The sequence below is a fragment of the Haemorhous mexicanus genome, chromosome Z (genome assembly GCF_027477595.1).
Source record: "Haemorhous mexicanus isolate bHaeMex1 chromosome Z, bHaeMex1.pri, whole genome shotgun sequence".
Taxonomy (NCBI): domain Eukaryota; kingdom Metazoa; phylum Chordata; class Aves; order Passeriformes; family Fringillidae; genus Haemorhous; species Haemorhous mexicanus.
In genome coordinates this window covers 78,211,146-78,227,960 of record NC_082381.1, presented here as the reverse complement: position 1 = coordinate 78,227,960, position 16,815 = coordinate 78,211,146, and the positions used below count along the sequence as shown (strand labels likewise).

Sequence of the window (16,815 nt, the reverse complement as noted above, 5' to 3'; positions counted from 1 at the left end):
ACTGAGTACATGAAACACCTTTGAAGGTTGAAATCAGGAACAGGATAGCTTAATTTATCAATTAACATTTTATTTTTTTATTACATAATGTATAAACACTACTTGGGAAAAAAAAAAAGGCAAATAATAACAGGTCTAGTTTAGCAGAACACAGTGTAGACTAGCATTAAATGAAAGTACCATGGACTTGACTCAGCAGGTAAAAGGGGTGCAAAAATCACTGCCAGTCCATGCTGATTAAATCAGTGTTAAACCAAGACTCAGTACTGTCCTGGAATAGTGTCTACCAAGTAAGTTGTCTGTACTGCAATCCTTTGTCATAAAGGATCTTTAAAAAGGGTCCTACAGTTGTTTAATTAAAAAAAGGTAGCTGCTTACTATTAATAATAGATTTCTGAATCATCCTAGTCAATTTTAAGCATTCACCAGTAAATGCTTCAACAGAACTGCAATTAAATGCAGACAAAACCAGCAGAGGCCACTCATGAGTAGGTCGGGCTTCCATTTTGCTAAGTTAGGAATTTGACTGAAAATTTACTAAGTCCTAATCTAGATCATACTTTGGGGCTGTAGGGCCTGAAAACATTACCTTTTAGTTTTGATGTTCATAATAAGGAATGACAGGCATGTTTAAGAGGTATGCTTACTGATCTCACTAACCAGTCTCCATTAAAACTTTACAGCACACAATTGTCTAAATAAGCAGTTGTTGGGATTTCTGCCATAGATTCGCTGTGCACATGTTCAATACCTAAATCTAATCTAAGAATGGTAAGAGTCCTAGGAGGGAATAAATTAGTGTTAATGGCATTGGTGGGCTTGAGGATTTTTTGAATCCTAACAGCATATTGACTAGTGTACATGACAGAGGCACATAATAAACAATCCCTAACTGGTTACAGATGGATTGAGAATAACTAGAACATCCTAGTCTGTGTGCACACAACTTTTAGAAAGATTAGTCTTTTGAATATCTTTAGACAAAGGTACACCTTTGTGTACCTTTAGTACCTTGTACCTTTACCTTTAGACAAGATTATTTTAGACAGTCAGAGCTTTATTCTGATAGTTCCTGAACTTACCAACTTTTGAAAGCACATTTGGCTACTTTGCTTTTCCCCTCTGAGTCTACAGTCAAGGCAACCAGACAGTGTAAATGACTCTGCAGCACACTTAGCAGGTGAAATATATGCAATGATAGCTTATTCACACATCGCCATCAATTTCACATTTTCCTAGAACTGAATGGTCTGGTCAAATCAATATCCTATAAATTATGTTTTAAGTTCTACTCACTCTAAGTCCAGAAGGAAAAAACCCTTTGTCTGTTTCCTTCACCAATAAAGAGCAGTTTATATCTTGCAAGTGGCAATAAATACACTGATTGATTGGCCACATTGGACAACATTTCCATTAGACCTGAGAACATCTGTTTTAGAAGTCTTTTCAGTCAAAAGTCGTTTTAAGAAAACTCACTCTTGGAAACCAATCTGCAGTAGACAAAACATTCTATTTTCAAGCCATGTAGCAGAACGAGTTCCTGCTGTAGAAATATTTGTTTTCCCAAATTCTGCCTCACCTATGCAATTATAAGCACAGATTTCAAAAGGCAGTCACAGTTCACAGTTTCTCTAAAAGACTTAAAAGGTCACTTGCTCTTCTTTAATCAGAACTTTTTTCTTTCTTTCTATTATCAACTTGATTATCTAACATGAGCAGAGACATGTGAAATTAATTTGTTGTCATTTACATATCACGAGAATTCAGCATAGGATTGGAAATGTAAATTTTCTGGAGAAGGTAAAAACATGCTGGGAAAACTGGAAGACATAGGTATTAATTGTGCTCCAACTCCTTATACCCAGCATATCTCATTCTTTTTTAAATATAAGAGACCCAAAACCTAAAATTCTAAACATTCAACTTAATAAGGCCAAATATAAAGTCTTATGATAGCCACTTACATACACTAGTGTTCTGATAATCTGCTTGCCAGTGAATCCATTCAGTGAAGGAATATATCCTACTACAACATGATTTCTATAATTTGTATACTCTTCATGAAGGGCTCAAGAAAACCTTTGGGTTTCAAGTCCCTATCTAGCCAAACAGAAAAACTAAAAGCTACCTCATTCAAGATGTACTAAACCAGACTTATACTCTGGATATAAGTCTACAAAGTAGAAAAAAATACTGAAAGAACAAAAAATAAAATTACCACAAGTTGTATGAAACTACAAAGTTGTACAATTTTTGAAAAACATACAAAAGATTTGTATTTTCATTTCTTTTACATCAACATCATGGTTTACCAAAATCTATATATCCTTGCATCAAATTGCTAATTTGACAGTCAACTTTTCTACAAAAGTGTATGTATGAAGTATTTAGTTGTATCAGTCCCAGACTGTTACTAAAAAACTGTACATCTGAATATTTAATGCTACTGACTTAATATTTTAACCCATTTACCTGTGTTTTCATGTTTGCCTTACAAGTTAAAATTTTCACCGAAGTTAGAGGTAACACTTCAGACATTTACACTAGACGCAAAAAAAGCTTAAATATCAGGCTAATGATTCCCCAACCCAAAGGAATGAAAAGCATTTCAAGCTTCCTCCAAATGCTCTTGCATCCGAAAAGGCCAACTTCCAATATAATGCAGCATTGTGATATCCCCATGGTTTCCCTCTATGGATCCATAAATGTTTCAGCAAAAGACATCATGGTCCTTCATTCTTCCAGCAGAACAGTGCACAGTGAATCATCTGTGTCAATCAATATCGAAGCTATTGCCCCATCATTGAACTCAAAAGACGTTCCTCCATCTACAACCATACAAGCATCCCAACAACGGGAACGAACACAGACTCTGCAAAAACCCAACAAATAAGTTATCACAAAAGAGCTAAAAAATTTAAGAATTTCACACAAGCACTTAACAATAAAACTGGTTCTGGGACATTCTTTTGCTTGGGTCAGTAAATGCTTAACCTCCACTTAGCATGGTACTAAGCACTAGAACCCCCCAAGTTATCAGTGCTTTGTAGGGACTTGGAAAGAATCCAGAGAGAACTGAAGGACCTGGTCAATGCTCCCAGAGTCTGAGCACAGCCTACAACATAACACTTGGTGTTGAAGCTGAAGCTTAGTTGTAATTTTCAAAGAAAGCTACTAATGATCCCATTTGCTTAAACTTCACAATTAATTTAAGATTCTAATATGTGGTCTTCATGTTACATGAAATATGTATTTTCAAGTAGCAATGCTTGAGGTTCAAATAATTTGGACATTAACATAATCTTTAGTTACATTAATCATTCAGAGAGAAGAAGAGTAATTACAAACACAAAGCTGAAGTCAGGATGCTTGCCAGACAACTTCAAGAACTGCAGCATATTATTGTCAAGACATTATTATTAGAGTCTGACATATTTAAGTTCATAAGTTTAAATCTAATCTTACAAAATTTAAGGAATCTCTTTTAGAGCTGGACAAGACAGAATAAAAAATTTGGCTCAGAGCTCCTTTAGACATTTATTCTGATAGAAAAGGTTGAACTGACAGTTAATTACAATTGAAATACTGTATTATTTTCAAGAGTTTATATGTTATTGTTAGTATGTTCAGTTATTCTGATCATTTAACTAATGGCTGTACACATTTATATTTAATTATGGCAAGCTCCACATATCATAAAATCCTTTAGCTTGGGAAAGACAAGTAAGATCATTGAGCTCAAGCATTAAACAAGCACTAACAAGCCCACTACTGTGTCCCTAAGTGCCATGCCTACATGTCTTTTAAATACCTTTGGGGATGATAATTCCACCACTTCCACAGGCAGCCCGTTCCACCACTTTACAATCCTTTCCATGACAATAATTTTCCTAATATTCAATCTAAACCTCCACTGGCACAAGTGCCCTAAGTTAAAATGATGAATTAGCAAATAATTCAGTTTGGAAATGCATTTAATCTCACCTTCTGCTTGCAGCAGGCCTTACTTTTAAGATGGGTTAGGTTGCTTAATGCCTTGCCCAGGCAAGTTTTGAGTATCTCCAAGAACAGTGATAAGACAATCTATAGAGACAACCTGGTCAACTGCCTGACTATTCTCACTGTGAATTTTTTTTTTAAATCAGAATCTTACATCCTATAAAATCATGGCTGTTGCATACTCTGCTCTGAAAAGAGTTTAACTCAAGCCTCCTCTGTAACCATCCTTTGGTAGCTGAAGACAGCAACTGGATTCCTCCTTAGTCTTGTCTCCTCCAGGCTAAAGGAAAGCACTATTTGATTCTTTCCTTTATAAACCATTGTTCCAGCCCCCTTACCCTCCCAGTGGCCCTTTCCTGAATTCACTTCAGTCTGTCACTGTCTGTGTCTCAAACTGAAGGAAATGGCACATACCCAAAACTGGGCACAGTGAGATTTTTTTATTCTGTAAGATTGTGCAGGGATCAAACATTGAAAAGCCATAACACAACTATGAAACATTTTCATCCTGCTGTTAAAAGAACAATACTCAAGGCATTCAAAGCACAAACTGGATATTGAAACACTTCAAGGGAAAGTCCTGGATTGCTCAGACTTTGACAGATACACTGAACGAAGTAACTCTTTGCTATTGCAGCCAACACTTACTTTGAAGAGAAGCCACGCTGACGGCTACTTGAGAAAACTCTGTTTACAATAGGCTCTCGAACACTGAAAAACATCTTTGGTTCCTCTGGACTGTAGAGCAGAGACTCATTGTAATCATTTGTTACTGTAAGCAGAGGAGTCAGCCATTAGTATTTCCAGAGAAAATTATTTACTCTCAGAAACACACATTCCTTCAGGGAAGTGTGGCTTCTCTATCAAGAAGGACCATCAAGTCTTGACAGATGTTTAATAGCTTTCACATGCAAAAAAAATTACTTTTAGGGAAAATTCCTTTCAGTTCTACTGCATGATGCACACTCAATAGCACTCTTCTGGAGATTAAATATTAACTGTTTCAAATTTTAGGAAAACTGAAATTCTCCTGAAGAGACTAATGTAGACAGAAATCTAAATAAGAACTTTCATTTCAAGTAAGACATTGTTTGCCAACTGTGCCTAATTAATGTCTGTAAGAAAGACTACTACTGCAAGTCTGTGCCTAATTAATGTCTGTAAGAAAGACTACTACTGCAAGTCTGTAAGAAAGACTACTATTACTACTAAAACATTGAAAGGTGAGTAGTAGAGAATATAAACAAAATAAATTGGCCAAAGATACTTTAAAAAAACATCTTGCCCTTTTCACTAACCTTTCTGTACCAGCTCCGTGTTCAATGGCATATTCAAACTTCCATGCTTTTTTGCTGTTGAGCCGAGAGAGAGAGCCCCAGTTAGATAGATGTATCTATACAGAACTTGGCTAGTAATGCCACATTGCTCACTCACCGATCTTAAGGATCTCTTCAATAGCTTGATGTGCAACCTTGTTAATATTATAGGACCTAGACAGAGAAGAAGTCTTGTTTGCTAAGCAGTACAACTTAGGAAAAAACCGAGCAAAACCAAAAATCCTTTCACACTGATGAAAAACTAAATTCAACATTTGGGGAGGAAAAAGAAGTAAGTGTGTGCTGGAAGTGTGAGCTGGTAACAGTTAATTTAAAAAAAAAAAATGTTTTAACTCTTGCTTTGGCATCTACCTGTGGCCTTGTAAACCTTAAAAATCCATTAAGTGAAGTCTTCAGGAAAGAAGAGCATGGGATGTAGTCTGCTTGTCAATAATCCCCCTGCCTTAAAACCCCAATAACTGCTGCATTAAGTCTGCATTAAAAAACTGAAGCTCTAGAGATTGTGCTCTCACCCTGTCTATCCAACCCTTGCTAATTGATTTATTCTCTTAGTTCTCATTTATGAACCCAAAACTTCTTTACAAATATTCTACCTCTTTATTTATACCCTAAGGTGTGGTCTTGAATCTCAGAAGAACTGTTGTATATAGAAAATAAACAGTCAGATCATACACTTCTGCATTCCATACATTTGGATGAACAAGGCAATATAGCCTCAGTCTGAACTAAGGCAAAACTCCTAAAAAAGCCTCCCTCCTCTGCCCAGACTCAAAAGGGAGTAGGTGCTAACCACAGCCGCTGTGCAGCAGTACCGTGAAGATGTCACATGCCAAGACTCAATACAGCTTAAAATTCTCAGTCCAGCACTTCTGTCATGGCAGTAAAACACCTCAGACTACACGCCTATCTGACCCCAGAGCTGCTGAGGGTGTGCCCAAGATTCTCTTACGCTTACTGCCTACCTGCAAGCCTGAGCAGACGCTATCAAGATATCCTTTTACACAAGTATTGGCATCTACAGAAAACACCAGGACATTTAAATCTCTCAGTCCCAAGAAGACAAATTCCAGGAAAACCCCTAGACAACATGCTAAGGGGGATCACTCCACTGAGGCTTGGCCTCACTTTAGAGAAGTCCAGCAACACATACAGATTACAGCAATGGAGAGGGGCAATCCTGGAGCTTGGTCCCTGGCTCTGGATTTGCTCAGCACGGAGTGTATAAGCAAAAGAAATGTGTAAGAACAGCATTGAATAAAGACTGTACTTTCCCAAGGTACTGAACACTAGGAAAGTTTCTCTAGCAGTCTGCCAATTTCATCCTTGGCAGACTCCAGAACTAAGCTATGCTGCCTGAATACCAAATTCTGAATTACAATGAAGAGTAAAACCTAGTAACCATGGTTACAGCATGAATACTTATTTTTGAATTTCATTAAAAGCTTCTGTTTTAGCTCATCTTAGCCTACCCCACAAATCCAGTGGCTATTGTACAACTCTAAATTATGAGCACAAACACATATCTCACATCTCAAAACTAAATTGATTCAACTTACATGCAGTACTGCAGCACGTTTAAACTGAAGTTTAGATATTTTATGCCCCTGATTAAGCTAGCACAGTTCTGTGTAGATATGGCCATCTTTTTTTAAGGGGATTATTCTGGCAAAGAGATTGTCCCGTGTCAATTAAATATGAAAGAAAAAAGGGGCTTGAAAGGAGTATGGACAGTAGATGTGTCAGAGAACATTTAACACTGCATTTAATACATGCTTTCCCATTCTTCTTAGAGCTTAGATTTTTATAAGTTTACTGGGCTACATCATCTAAGAACTTTAATTTTAGACAAGAGTAGTTCATAGATCACCTCAGTATGCTCTCTGCAAGTCACAGCAGAATCTCGTTCCCTCACCACTCCCAACCGCTCATTTTCACATGTGGCATGCCACATTTTTCACTGAAATTACATCTAAGGCAAACTTCTGTCTCAATGCCACAGCTCTTCACCCTTTCAGGCTTCCCTCCACACCCACAAGTAATGAGTGCCCTGCTCATCTCATACATCTGGAACAGCTCTGAGCCACACTGACAGTGACAGTATCAGACTGACTTACCCATAGACCAGCAGAGTCTCAGTAAGGAGAAAATGCATAGGCCAAATAGGTTCATCTAGCTTATCTGAAATGGTATTTTCTCTCAAAGCAGCAACTTGTACTCACCATGCTTTTGATCCTGTTCCAGTACACACATTAAGCCCTGAACTCTTCTGTTTCTCCCAAGGACCATCATCAACTGATATTTCATAATAGGAGGCCCTATGAAGCGAGAATGTAAAACTGGGTTTGCAGGACTTAAAGTTCTCCCTGAATAAGACAGAACACACAGCCTTATCAGGCACATTACAATTTAGAGGGGCTACTTTCAAATCTGGATCACAATTTCACAGGCTTTGTACATGTTTCCCATTTGACAGCAACTTCTGATTCACTATTTTATAGCAGTTTTTACAATGGACTAAAATGATTTCGAGCATGAACTTTTAGGCACTTTTTCTGCAGTCACTTCTCATGCTAATTTATGCACAAAACCACCTTTGTGGTTCATCTGCAGGGCTTGCTGGACATACTAATAAAACTGTAAATAATTACCTTCCTTGCATACCTGTTGCACAAAACCAGTGTTTATGCTGTGATTGGGTCTCATTAAATTATGTCAATGAACAATAAACTTTTCAACATCAGTAAGTAACAGCATGATTGAACCTGAATTCTTGATCACTTCAGTAATTGAAAATCCAGTGTTTCTTCATTAATAGGTTTACACAAACGGCAGGCTTACATTTCTCTCCAGGGCAAATTATTCCTAAAAGTCAAAAGTACTAGATCTTGATGTACAATCATCGTCTGTGTGTTACTGTTCATCTGTTAGGGGATTCCTAGTGTTAGACCTAGAGACCAAAGTTTCTCTCTACAAGCTTCAGAATATCCAAGAGTGTATTTATAAACTGAACTTGTTGATATTCATAGGGCCTAATTCAAACTGTGATACAGGCTTCAGATTAATAGATATCCTCTCAGAAATACCACATTTGCTGTTTTATGCATGACTGAGTTTCACTTTTTTTAGTAAACAGAACTTACTGAGCTATTATTTCAGTCTAGAAACACAGCTCTTGGCTGTTTGGTGCCAAACAGTTTATACTCTCAGTAACTAAGGGCATGTTTTGTAATCAGTCTTGAAAAGACGGGGAGATTAGAGAACTGAAGTAAATCAAGAACACAGGTAACCGCTTGATTCAGTTTAATGTAATTTTTGCAAGCTGGGTATGACAGGTTTTCTGCGGGGTTTTGTCTTCAATTTACTTGTTTTCATCACTGACATGCAGAATAAGACCTGACAAGAAGCTCCTAAAGTTGTTTTTTCTAAATAAATAGCAGACCTGTGTATTTCAAACTAACAGAAGATTTGTCTTTATGACATTTAAGTCTCCAAGTGTAAGGTCCCAGTAACATACTTATTTCTAGAGCTTTGTTTCTGGAGGTACTGTGTTCCTCAGTGGTTTTCAAATACACAGGAACCAAGAGAAAAATGTACTTGTGACACTTATAGCACTGGAAAACAGCTTTGTTCCTCTATCACTGCACATTAAAGAAACTTCTTAAAATCTTGATAAAATTAGATTTGATTTAGGAGAAAGGAGGATTTGTATCTCTTTGAGATTAATTCCCTCTGCCAGTCTGAGGCTGAAGTCCAGACAAAAAGTAAAGCACTCACAGAACATTTATACTGTTGCACCAGCAATCAGTGTCCCAGCCACTGTACACACACAAGCTGTTAAACTCTAAAGTGGCTTCTCTGTTGTTGTTTTTGTTTGGGTTTTTTTTTAAAGATAATAAAGTGAAAACAGATATAAAATACAAGTAAAAGTTTGATCAAATCCTGACTAAGGATCATGTCTTTTACTGCAGCCCCAGTCATATTCCTCATGTCCTTCTTACTGTTTGGCTACCAAAAATGCATTGATCTTCAAGACAGAAAGGACAGCCAAATGTACCTGTATAAGGCAGTACCATGATTTGATAGAAAAACAGTTCTTAAACAAAGGAAATAATTATATTCCGTCAATAACAAGGTTTCTGCCAAATGCAGGAGAAAAACCATTGCATCTAATAACAGAAAGGCAGAAAAGGAGTGATGATAAAAGCTATTTCTGCTTGGTCATGCTAAAAGCATATGAAAACATATTTAAGACATGCAGGAGACGAGGCAGTCAAGGACTGATATTTAAGTCATCAATAAAAGGGAAAGAAAAAAAGTCAGGAAAAATGAAAGAATAACCAGAGAGGAGGCAGAAAATCAGCAATCAACATTACTGCACTTACCTTTGAAAATACACTTTGTAATTAGCAATAATACAATTGGTGTTAAATACTTATAAAATAGAAGTGAAATTTGACAATAAAATCTCATCATTGATTGTGCATTGCTATGTCATAAAAAGAAATTAAGTCAATTGTGCCTTGCTGTAACAAGAAACAATTATACATACCTGGATGAAAGTGATTCCCCAATGAAGACTTCATTGAGTGCTCTCACTGGTAAAAGATGTGGGCCAGAAATATCAGATCCTGCAGATATCAAATATAAAAGTTTTGAATCATGGACTTACACCACAAGTTTTCAAAAACCATTCACAATTCACTGGAAGAGAGATTCTGCTTCCTGGGTTTGTTTTCTAAACCTAATGCTCCATTTTCTTCAAGGACTCATTTTTTCACTGATTTACTCTGTGGCCAGTCAATGTCCTTTATAGGAGACAATAAATATTTAAACCAAGGTCAGCAATGATGCTTACGTTCAGACATTTTTCCCTGAAAAGTCACAGGCAACTAGGCAGAATGAAGTCTTCTGTCAGTCACACTTCCAGCCAAGTTAAATTCACTGGCAGTGACTTAACAGACATTTCTGATGAAGTTCAGAGAATTAGACTTCATATCACAAGGTAATTAAAGAGGATTTACAAGTTGATGATGTTGACAAGTACTTCTTAGTGAGCAAATGCAGTACTGGACACAGGTTAGGCACAGAACCATGCATCTTTCAACCCACCATAAAGAAAGGAGCTGAAGGTGTTTAAGAATTATCTCCAGACAGACTCTATTTTTAATATTTTATTTGCTTATTTGCTGGTCCAAGACCAGCTTTTACAACTCTCAAGTAACCTAACTTAAAAGTTAGCTTGTGTACACAAACACACACAAATACTCAAATACTAAGAGACAGCATTTAAAAAAGATCAGGTATTTTGACAGATATTTCAGATATTCAGATATTTCAAGTACTAAAACTTTTACAAATCCCTATCTTCAATCCAAGTTATCATAGCAAAGTGATTTTATTCTTGTTAGATTTTAACCTACTTTGATCCTGGAATCTTTCATTTATGTGAGCCCTGCTGTGTTGCTCTTGGCTTAGCTGCTGTTCATGTAAATCCACTGGGGTCGTGTTAATCCCAGTTCCTTCAAGATACAGTCGGATTCTTTGCCGCCACTGCCACCTGAGAGAGGCAAAAGAAGTCAGTATGAAATATTCATTACAAAATTAGATAGGATCTGAGAGTCTTCACTCTCAAAGCAGAACATCTTAAGAGTAAGAGCTAAATATTTTCAAAGATAGAGTTCAAGTTTTATAGCTTCTACTATAACTTCTAAATTTAAAAAGTTAATAATATGTAATTGTAAATTCTTTACATTTACCAATTTGCTACCTAATATTTTCTGCATGTGTAAAATAAGAGGACACTGGCCAGAAGTAGCCTACAAAAATTGCATGTAACAAACTCTCCTCTTGAGGCATGTGAATGAGTGCCTGATACAATGCTTTTAAGAATAAAGAGCTCTCAAGAATTTTCACAGAAATACATGCTGTATTTTTGACATCTTTTGTTTGTATTTGACACGTCCAGAAAAGCAGCTCTATGCATCCCCTTATATTTAAAAGGCCCAAAGTATCCTCTCATTTTAACAATCCCTCATGGCCTAGGAATTTAGGGTGCTTAAGAGGAATTCATTTGAAGCAAGAGATGGATATAAAAGCCATGTTACAACATTCCGATTTTTTTTTATTTTTCCCTAGAGACATAAATTCCTTTTCCTCTTACAACCTAAGATATTTCATAAAACAAAATAGCAATAGTTTTGACTAAGAAGGCAAATCACAAGAGAGTGTTATGAGCACACCTTTTCCCTGTTCATACTGTTGATATCCAGGCTACATTAACCAGTTTTTCCTAAAATTACAAGAGACTTTTACTATATATGACAACATTCCTAGTTTTTCCTCTAGTTATCTTTATAGAGCCTCATTTACACATCCTATCTGCCCCTAAATTCCAGGTATTTTAGGTAGTCATGCAGAAAGCATGCAGTGAGTATCACTATACTAGCCTCCTTACAATGGTCCTGGCTAGAACATATCACATCCCCCACAAAATTAGAAAATGGGACTGTACTCCTATTAACACCCCTATTCTGAGAACCAGCTACAGCACTGACCACCAAGATAAAAAAACCTGGGTAGTCTGATATAGTTTGTCCTTTACAAATCAATAATGTTGGTTGTCTCATGGATTACAAGGTCCATGTTAACACAGATTGTTGCACTGACTGATATACCATGGATAAGGGGAAAAAGCCTATTGCCCTTTTCCAGTTTCTGGCAACTCATCACCCACTACAACTCCAAGATACCAGAAGCCCTTCCAGACAAGGATTCAGTTACCCATCGATTCCAAAGTTTGCTTAGGGCCAAACAAATCTAAGAACTCTCAAATGAAACACCTGCTCACGTCCTTGCTTAAGAAGAAACTATTTTATTATCTCCTATTATTTCAGAAAAATAATTAGAGAAATCCTTTCTGTTTTGCTCTGGTGAGGTTTCAGCTCCATAATGAGCAGTAACAGGAATGTCAGCCACAAAAATATAGCTTTGTTTCCAACAAAACATCAAAATTGCCATATGTCAAGAGAGGTTATCTGAATAAGCACTACGAGTTTTACTTAAGCAAATTAGAATGATGGAGACTAAAATGCTTCTGTTTTCTAAACCTTAGAATATGTGAGTAGAAAGCACCTGTTCCTTTAGCAACACATAATGAAATTCTTCAGTTATTTATCCTGGCAATTATTAATTTAATTTCAGGACTATTTTATGGCACAAATACAGTTACACTTCAAGTTACAAATTTAATATGCTTCAAGTATAAAGAAAAATCAATTGCTATATACTTTCACATGAGTGACTGATTTCTGGTTTTGATAGTCTTTTGATAGTTTGTTGTTGTTTTCTGATTTCTGAGTTTGATAGTCCATCATCACAAAAATATTCTGTAAAAATATTCACAGAACAGTGTCTCTTCTTAAGCAGTTATTAAAAACTCTTCTCTAGTCTGTCCTTTAAAATTCTTGTTTCTTTTTAAATCAAGTGAGGTTATTCTATTTTAAGAATATTTAGTACTGGAAACATCAAGCTATATTCAGCATGAAGAAATGTTTGCCTTACACTAACTTGTCAGCAAAATTTAAGCCACTTTATCTCATCACCAAAATCCCAGATGCAACACACTTTGACCATTTTCTAAGTGTATGTGTTTCATTAGCTTCTATTCTTATGGCCATCCCTGTACTACATGTTTTTGAGTCCTTGTCCTAGAGTGACTTTATGATGCTTGTATCCCCATTTGTCTGTTCCAGTTAATAACCAGTTTATGCTGGATATTAAGTTCTGCACCTCTAAGACAGTTCTGAGAGTGAAGGGGAGGGAAGAAGTGTGTGGTTTGTCTGCAGGCACTGCACTCACTCTCCTGCACTCCTGCCCACAGACTGCATTGTCTGCAGCACGGACAGACAGCAGGACAGAGCTCTCCTTTGCTTTTAGTCAGGTTTTAGCTGGCTTAGGCAGAGAAGTTCCCTGGACTGTGGCTTTTGCTTTTCTTGGAACTGATCAGCCCTGCTCTGGACTGAACACCCAGAATGGCACCAGGAGCTCACACGTGTGGCCCTCCGGGGCCGGGATGCTGCATTCCAGCACCAGAGGGATGGATAAGAGACTGAGCCAAGCTACAGCCGTGACAAGGACTCTCTCTGAATTTGCCATCTCTTCAGAACAGTGAGAGGTTACATTGTTTAATGCTGTTCATTTTCTCATGTTTGTGAGTACTTTGCCTGTTAAATAAACAGTTTTTCCCACTTTTCTTGAAAGAGATTTTTCTTTCCAAACCGTCTGTGTTTGGATTTTTCTTTCTAAACTCCCTGGCAGGTGCAGCTTGTGTTTGCTTTCTAGAGTGCTTTCACTTCAAAAGTTTCCTCCAAAATTTGCTCTAAATCAGGACAGTCCTAAAATACATAAATATACCCATTACAAGAATACAGTTCCTCATTTATGAATTTGCTAAGTCAGAAGTGAAAATCAATTATTGCAGGTCATCCCAGAAGAATTTTTCTGGAACTGGCAGTCAGTTTTAGTCTCCCTCTTGACAAAAAAACTAATTTTTCAATATTAGAAACATCTACACAGAATTCACAATTTAAGCCATTAAGATTTTACTGAGCTTCAGCTGCTTCTTAGGAATTGCACATGATTAGGTGTTTCCCAATCCCTCTATGTCTTTGAAACCAAAGATCAGTGAATCCTACCTGAACTCACCACGATAAAGCTTCTGTAGTGCTTCAGGAAATGAATGGGTGTATCTCACAGGCAAGCACAGGTGGCCTTCTGATCTGGTAGCAGAAAATGACAATGAAAACTATAGTATTACTGTTCAGATTTGGTACCTTTGGAAAACAAAACAAAACAAATCTCCCTATGTGTTACATCAAGCAAAGCTACACTTCTTAGACCTTTAGGAATCTCTACTGTTCTTGCACAGTACCACATCAGCAACAACACACTGCTCTCAGCTCCTGGATTCTGTGTGTCTGAGACAAGCTATTTCTCCAATATTTCCCCTAAAAACTGTTCAGCTAATAATCCTGCAGGAATATGTAAGCACTAATATAGTTCCTGTCACCATTCTAGGAAAGCAATTTAAACTCCATAAACCTGGCAGGTGAGGAAAAAAAACCATTCTCCACTTACACGTAAGTTAGCAACATGAACAGCTAAGCAACATGCCTATGATCAAAAGAATCTCATGTCAAAACTAGAAGACTAGACCCTGCTCCCTTCCATGAGTAATATGTGACAATTTGAGGGCACTTGTTATTTGAGCCCCTACTAGTCAGGCTTGATAATGCAGAATAGCTACTCAGAGCATTTGAAAAGTTTTGGAAAAGAAGGTATTAAAGGAATTAAACATTTTGACCTCCACTTTATGTACTAGGAATAAATTAACTGTCAATATCAAGAAAAGCAGAACTATCACAAGCAGAAATCTAAATCTGGACTTCTCAGCAGGCAAAGACTTGGTGAATTCTGAGTTTCACTTGACATCCATTTGAAGGTTATACCAACGAAGCAATACTAACACACTGTATCTACTGAGCTGCAAGATTGATGTGGGCAGGTGGATCAAGCTTGTGCAGAGTTTATAACAGGACAGCTATGTGCCATCAATTTTTTCAGGAGTTTTCTGAGGTATCTTATGGTTTACATTAAGAAACAACAGCAAACTTCTTCATCTGAGCCTCTACTGGATCCACCTTCTTCACAAAAAAATTAAGGTTTTGTGTGTTCAGGCACCACACTCAGCTGCTTTAACCAAGTCCTTCTTCCTAAGTTCTGTACTGCCACCTCTAGCCTCAAACTCTGGTTAGTAATACAAGTTAACTAGCTGCAAGTGCTGTTACACTGGTGTGTAAGAACATCTGTGGCACTGTAACATAGGCATGCTTGTCCAATACTACTTAATGTCCTCTCAGATGAGACAGGATAACTCCCTGTACAAACTTCTCTAAAAAAACCAAAATGTTCCCTTGGTACCTACAACCAGCTAAAACAGACAATTATGCTGCCAAATGCTACAGGTATGCCTCACGTACCACGAAAACAGATGCACAGTATACCTAATATTAAATAAAGCATTGCTTCCCCAAATATGTTTTTACCTTTCAGGATCAGTATTTATTCCGATGACTGGTTTAAATTTATCAAAGACCTTACTGGCTGCCAACAACATTGTACCATCACCTACAAAGAAAACAGATCAAAAATTAATGTCACTTCACATTCTCGTACCCCAAACAGAATGTACTCCAGCATTAGCATTATGTGCATTTATATCAACAACAAATCAGGCAAGCTGGACAAAAATACAATGGGACAAAACTACTGACATCTTATCAAATAAGAGTAGTGACAACTGAATTTGAGATAGCAAACATGACTGGAAAAAGTACAACTTATCTGACAGCTATACATGCCCAGGCAACTGAACATGGCAAAAGCAAGCTTTAAAAGAGATTTATGGGAATTTCTGTACATTTATCAGCAGGTAAGAGAAATTCTTTAGCAAAAGTAAATTTAGAAAGTATTGCTAAACAAAGCCACAGGAGACAGGAAACAAAACCAAATGTTACTGTGAGTCACATAAAAACAATGACTTTAGCTTCACCCCAGTTGTCCTCCAAAAAGGCAATTTAAAGGTCTTATTTGGCCCCAAATAGGCACATTTGGAAAAGATGTCTCGGATAAGTAGAAATCTTGAGATTAGAAAACTTTAAATGTACTGGTTTCTCTAGATATTGGTATTTTTTCCTGTCTGTTAAACAGAAAGAAAACTATAACCTCCTTCAGTCTCTGCAAGAAGATATAAGCTCTGAACAGCATGAAGACATAAAGCTCTGAAAACCTCAGATGATGTATTATTACTTCCCAGCTGCTTGCCTCAACCATGAAAAATTTTGCCAAAGACAAACTGGCACTTTGGGGAAGTTCTTTGAAATCCACAAGAGTGTGACAGGATGCTCCAGGAATAAACCTTTCTACCCATTCTTCATGGTGATCAGTACCTAAGGGCAAACTGGACTAGTGGGAAGAGAGAAAGCTGTGGTCAAGCCTATTTGCCACAGATGAGTAACACTATGTCAGAGCCCAGCAACACAAGGCTGTATTTGCAGCATATCCCAAAAAATGACACTGAAGGGACTGCTGCAATCCAATATTAAAGATAAACAATCAGGTTAATTGCTCTGTTGGTTCATCTGGAAAACATTGATCAGTGGCACAAGATGCTCAGAAGCTGCAGACTTTTTACCTGTACCATCCAACTTGATACGCCAGTCACTGGATTAAGTGTGAAAGCAAGAAAGACAGTTTGAGCAAGGGGACCATGAGGTAGTATGTTAGTCTACACCTCACATCCCAAAAAGCAATGAGTCAGTTTTAGGGCTACATACAATTACATGACATCAAGAATTTTACCCTCTTTAGTTGAAAACTATAGTAAATACCACAGTTTATATTGTTTCATACATGAAAAACT

The 16,815-nt window shown here is 37.2% G+C and overlaps 1 protein-coding gene across 1 annotated transcript in view; it reads right to left on the bottom strand.

The window, feature by feature from the left end:
• Window positions 1-53: 53 nt before the first annotated feature.
• NADK2 (NAD kinase 2, mitochondrial) overlaps window positions 54-16,815 on the bottom strand; it is a 28,780-nt gene continuing 12,018 nt past the window's right edge. Inside the window, exons 4-12 of the mRNA XM_059874085.1 lie at window positions 15,440-15,521; window positions 14,030-14,113; window positions 10,757-10,893; window positions 9,886-9,964; window positions 7,556-7,699; window positions 5,434-5,489; window positions 5,298-5,351; window positions 4,648-4,771; window positions 54-2,872 (exon numbers count right to left, since the gene is read on the bottom strand). Of these exons, the coding sequence (XP_059730068.1) occupies window positions 2,734-2,872; window positions 4,648-4,771; window positions 5,298-5,351; window positions 5,434-5,489; window positions 7,556-7,699; window positions 9,886-9,964; window positions 10,757-10,893; window positions 14,030-14,113; window positions 15,440-15,521 (899 nt within the window). The 3' untranslated portion in view covers window positions 54-2,733. The remainder of the gene's footprint in view (window positions 2,873-4,647; window positions 4,772-5,297; window positions 5,352-5,433; window positions 5,490-7,555; window positions 7,700-9,885; window positions 9,965-10,756; window positions 10,894-14,029; window positions 14,114-15,439; window positions 15,522-16,815) is intronic.